General features: G+C 41.2%; 1 protein-coding gene across 1 annotated transcript; it reads left to right on the forward strand.

The window, feature by feature from the left end:
- The first annotated feature begins 1,626 nt into the window (after positions 1-1,626).
- LOC139479330 (histamine H2 receptor-like) lies at positions 1,627-2,562 on the forward strand. The gene has a single exon (XM_071262189.1). The coding sequence runs from the start codon at positions 1,627-1,629 to the stop codon at positions 2,560-2,562; it is 936 nt and encodes a 311-aa protein (XP_071118290.1).
- The last annotated feature ends 3,590 nt before the right edge of the window (positions 2,563-6,152 follow it).

Genomic DNA, 6,152 nt, shown 5'->3' on the forward strand with positions numbered 1-6,152 from the left:
TCACATCCACTTGTTTTATAGTACGAGGTATTTTAATAATCGGAATTTTGAAATACATTTAATTACCTATATTATAAATTATTTATAAAGGTGAGTGAGTGAGTGCGAATAAATCTAAGAATATTGTTATATTTCATAGTAGTTAAAGCGTTCGCTCGTCACGCCATAGATCCGGGTTCGATTCCCTATATGGGTACAGTGTGTGAAGCCCATTTCTGGTGTCCCCCGTCGTGATATTGCTGGAATATTGCTAAAAGCGGCGTAAAACCGTACTCATCCACTCACTCAAACATCACAGTCGGCGTGAATCGTGATGAAATACTGTTTGGATGACATATTGGGAGGTGTATGAGTAGTCTGCAGTCAGGAAAACCATTGCCATGACCATACAGCAAAAGGTCACCGTAATTAACCCTAGTGCACCCAAACAGTCCCGTTAGTGGCAGATGGACAATTGTTTTTGACACATATTTCTCCATACAAACATCTGCGCACAAAGCTAATGGACTCTGGACAAAATGCCACAAGAGTTGGGTTTCTTTCAAATCTGTCCATGCAGATGCAGCTCTGCAACATACTTAAAAATAATTATAACAATTTTATTTGGCATATATATTGTATGTTTAAATGCTGGGTGTATATTTCAGTAAAACCTCTGAAAACCTTGCACACATGATTGATAGGGTAATGCATGAGAAGGATGCATTAATAATGATTTATCTCTATCGGAGGAGACAAATAATGCATATATGTAAAAAGAATACACTGGGTCAATGATAGTGTCCCCAGCGTGACAGGGTCACAAGCAATCAAGTTCACTTTTTTATGTCCACACGGTGCATTGGTTAAAATAACACTGACGCAATGTTACTTTGCTGACGACGCGCTGGGCACTGCAGTTTCAGTGTGGGTAGACGGCTCAAGACACGGTCAACGTATAAATCAATCAGTGGTCAGTGCTGCAGGGTTATTCCTTCCGCCGTTTATCCAAGGACAGAGACTGAGCTAATCAAGGCGAAGACGTATATAGGGTCTGTTTAAAAGCCAAACGCGAATGAATTTTGAATCCTGTGGCCAATATGAATAAAAACAGGATAATTGACATCTGACTTTAATTTTAAACGACCAGCCACGGTGTATTCAACCCGTGCTGTCACGATATAATTCAGAAATATTACCCTAACCAACCCAATGTATTAATTGGAACATGATCAATTTTGATCAATTCGTAATCATTAGATAGCCTCAATCATGGGCATATTGCTTAAATATGTTCACGTGTGAAACGAGAACAATTAGATCTTAACATGAATGTAATTTACAACAGCTGGATTGTTACAAAATGGTTATTGAAGGCTCACGCAACAGTGATTCAGGAGTGTGAAAAACTAACTCCCATAGACTTACCAGATGTCAATAGAAATTGGGCTGATTGCTAAACAAAAAACAGCAATGAATGAAATCATAGTTATAATATCAAAGGCGCCGGTAATCTGTCTCTTGTATTTAAAACAGTTACAGTTAAATCACCCACACAGTGTACTTGGAAACTTTGACTAACGGTTCAACAGAATGATCGTTGATTCCTCGTAACAGTAACGCAGGACACATTCCCAAGCAGTCGTCATGAATCTGACAATTGATGCCACTTACAATGCTACAGTTCCTGCCTTCTATCTGGTGCTTTCATTGTTGGTCATGTCCGCCAACGGCATCGTCGTTGCCGTCGTCGTTAAAACACGTCACTTACACCTGCCGACGTTGTGGATGATTACTTGGATGGCAGCATGTGACTTCTGTATGGGTGCCCACATTTTTATCTTCTCAGTCCCATCTGCCTTCCTCGGCCGATTCGCATACCAGCAAGCCTTGATTGGATTTTCCTCCTGCTGTTTGACGTTTCTTGTCGGACAGAGTGTCCTCAATGTGGCGATGGTCGTCGTCGACCGTTACATTGCAGTATTTTGGCCGCTACGATACATACACATTGTCACAATGAAAAGGTTAATGATGGCCATAGCGATCACCCTCGTTCTGAGTGTAACCCGAATGATTCTCAGTGCCCTTCTCGACAACGATTTCTATTATAATATAAACATTGCTGTTTGCATAGCAGATTTTGATTCTGTCGAAGCAGTCGCTGCCTCAGTTGGAATCCCCCTGCTGACATTAGTTGTGATTCTGTTCTGCTTTACTAGGATATTACTTCACGTTCAACAACGTCGTAAAGACGTCACTCCAACCGGCCGTCTTCTACGACCCGAAGGCTTCATGAAGTGTCCGATAATGGTCCTCTTCTCAGCAGGACTCTTCTGTGTTTCGTACATTCCCTTTGTGCTGGGTATTATACTGTCTTTTCTGAAAGGGAAGGAAAATGTACCAGAAAGATTTCAAAACGTCATCATGTTCGGAGTGTTGTCTAATAGTTTGTGGAATGTGTTAATCTACACGGCAACCTACCGGCCATTCAGAGAGGCGCTCACCTACATCCTCTGTCGGACCTATCACAGGAAAAAGAGACTTGAAGAAATTAGGACAATGCTTAGTATACAAGAGTGCTGATGTGTAAAGTGTAAGAAGTACATTTGCATCCTGAAGGAAATGCGAAATGTTTAATACCTAGAATTAACCGAATACTGGGCGTTGATATGTCAATGCTGCCAATTCTGTGGATTATATTGTACATACATATTTGCTATCAATAAAGTTTATTTAAATTTATTGAATTGGTTTCTGTCAATCAAACATATCTTCACATGCACGGACGCCAAAGTTTCTGTTTGACTTAACTATTTGAAATATTGTTATCCAATTAAATGAGTGTGTGTGGGGTGGGGTGGGGTGCCGCCTATGACAACATTCTAACGGGACTAAATTATGCCGGATTAGCCAAAAAATACCCCTTCCTATATTCCTTCCAATTACTGAATATACTTTTATGGCAGTGATGCTTTGATAGATGACTTATATTTGTTTTACACATTTTATTACTTGTCATAGTTGTACAAAATCTGCTTCTGTTCTGCTTGTACTGTTTTGCTTAAAAGGCATGAGTAGCCTTAAATGTTTTGATGATGGCGTATCACAATTTCTCATTTTACTTAAAGTGGACTGAAATGTTCTGACGATGACGTGTCGCACATCTCAAAATCTACTTGACGTGTTCTCAAGATGGTGTATGACACACCTAACATTGTATTTCAAGAGGAAAGAAATTCTCTCCATCTAGAGGCGATACATTCTCTTTGCCCGTAATATAATTCATCAATACTTCCAATTGTATAGGATAAATATAAATGTGGAACACTTGTCGAGTGGTTTCACTTCCCTAAATCCCTGTTGCGCGAGCCTTCAATAACCATTTTATAACAATTCAGCTGTTGCAAAGTAGATTCACCTAAGGATCTAATTGTTATTCTAAGTTCACTTCAAAAATAGTAACATAATGAGGGCACGGTGGCCCAGTCGTCTAAGGCGCTGCGATTCGCTGTGCAGTGTTGCGTTCCTTGGGCACGCCAGAAACCTATGATTGTGGGTTCGAATCCCGGTTCGCCCCGATTATGTTTCCAGGTTTGTCAGCACCATACCCGTGCTCGTGGGTTTCACCCAAGTGGTAAACGTCTGAGACCTGCATCACTTCGGGCTTTCCTCCCACAATAAGCTGACACGCCGCGATATAACTGGAATACTGTTGAAAGCGGCGTTAAACACAACTCACTCACTCACTCACTCACAAGCGTTGTCTTCACGGCACTGGTCTTGTAGACCAGACTTTGATCATTTATGTGGCCAGTGATCCTGGGGCAGACCGGACATACTGACGTACGTACCTTTGAGATAACTGTAGCGCTGAGCGGGCTCTTACCGAGTGGGGTGGTTTACGCAACAATGTGCAGCATCTGTTTAAGAAGTAACGTTTGCTCTAGCCCCGTGTGTCGTGTCATAAGATATTGTTTCACACTCCTGAAACCCCCAATAATCATTTTATAACAATTCAGCTTTTGCAAATTACATTCATTTAAGGATCTAACTGTTGTCGTTTCACACGCAAACATATTCAAGAATTATGTCCGTGGTATATACACGCGTCTAATGATAACGTTTTGATTAATATTAATCGTGTTCAAAATAATAGATTGAGTTTGTTAGGGTCATATTTCTCCATTATATCATGACGGCAAGAGTTGAATAAACAGTGACTGATCGTTTAAAACTAAAGTCAGGTGTCATTCATTTTGGCCACCGGATTCAAATTCATGCGCTTTAAGCAATTTTGGTCAAAAATGTTTTAAACAGATTTTTTCTTGATATAGTTTTAAAACATTGTCCCTTGGGGTAATGTTCGTCTATATGTGAATGGTTTACGGTGCTTTGAACAATATTTCAGTTGAATGTTATGTCAGGTGAGGTGAGGTGAGGTGAAATGGGGTTTAACGTCGCGTCCAAGATTATTGCACTTATATAGCGACGTGCATGTACGTGTGTGTGTTTGTGTGGCTGCTTTTACTAGTCCGGACTGATGTCGATTTATAGTGCTAGCTCACTGAGATACCAGGCCGCAGTTTAACATGAATACCCCACTCAGACACAGTATACTGACTCCGAGCCGACCATTCCTTGTTTTAACCCCTTAATGCCGAGCGCCAGACAGGGTAACAACAAGTACCATCTTTTAACGTCTTTTGGTATGACGCGGCCGGGGATCGAACACCGGACCTTCCGCTCTCCGGGCGGACGCTCTACCACTATACCACGGAGGCGTTCAAATGTTATGTCCGATTCATGTTGGTAAGCAGGTAATGTACGTTTAACACGTTGGCAAAACCGACGAACGCGGGTGTAATGCCCAGGGACAAATGATCATTATCAGGGCCAATCTGAGACTGACGAATGGATCAGCTGACGGGTGCACAGATCTGAAGGGGCCGATGTAAGGCTGTACGTATATGAAAAGTTTTCCCTCCCTCTTGCATGTATGAACTGGCATTAAATGATAAACCAGATTTGGTTATGCTTATTCTTGTGACGTTCATTTTCAACTCATTCGCACAAGTGAGAAAAATGATGTCACATGTAATTCCCTATTTTGACGTTTCTGTGGTGTGTTTTTTTTCAGGCGAATGTTTGACTTGTCTTTGTATGTGTTTGTGCCCACAGTGTGTCAGGATACGCTGACCTTTTCCCTATCACCTGGTATAATCCGTATTTGATAGTGATTCATAAAAAACATGTCCATGATATAGCCGGTCTCGTAAAATCGAATATGGAATATGGAAACTAGGGTTTCGTCGCTTTCTATAAATAAATCCCTTTTGAGAACTGATGATACCAAGTGCTAGCGAACAGGTGAGCATAGCACCATATTAAGAATAAATTCCACAACGTATTCGTCTAAACTCTTATCTTGTATTATTCCTTGGATAAATGGCGGAAGGAATAACCCTGCTGCACTGACCATTGATTGACTTATCCGAGCTGCTTTAGACAAGCAAATGTCACAACAAAATGTGAGATTAATTTCTTGTGGCTCTGTCGCAATGGAGATCAAGAACCCAGAATATTCTTTTTACTTATTGTAAAGTAGAGATACATCACCATCAATGCATTCTTCTCACGCATCTCCCTATGCATCAGACCCGTGAAGATCCGGGACAGAATAGGTCTTCAGCAACCCATGCTTGCCGCAAAGGGCGACTATGCTTGTCGTAAAAGACAACTAGCGGGATCGGGTGGTCAGGCTCGCTGACATGAGCATGTTATCGATCCCAATTACGTGGATCGATGCTCATGATATCAATCACTGGATCGATTATTTACAGACCGCCGTCATATAGCTGGAATATTGCTGAGTGCGGCGTAAAACATCAAACCAAACCAAACCCTATGCATCATGTGTGGCAAGGCTTTCAGTGGTTTTACTGATATTTGAGCTTCTGTCGGAAATATCACGTGGACGTTGTATCAAGACATGACCTGCCCAACTAAAAGTGCTATCATTTGGAAAAGACACATGTTAACATGTCATATATTCAGAGATGTGTCGTTATTCTCTCTCACTGGCACACCCACATTAGCTCATAATGGTCGTTGCTCATTATATCAATCACCGGTTTGTCTGGTCCAGACTCTATTATTTATGTAGTCATATAGTT

Source organism: Haliotis cracherodii, unplaced genomic scaffold (genome assembly GCF_022045235.1).
Source record: "Haliotis cracherodii isolate W230 unplaced genomic scaffold, xgHalCrac1.p SCAF_4, whole genome shotgun sequence".
Classification (NCBI taxonomy): Eukaryota; Metazoa; Mollusca; class Gastropoda; order Lepetellida; family Haliotidae; genus Haliotis; species Haliotis cracherodii.

Coding starts and splice junctions, on each gene's coding strand:
- LOC139479330 (XM_071262189.1), top strand. CDS start 1,627: ATGAATCTGACAATTGATGCCACTTACAATGCTACAGTTCCTGCCTTC.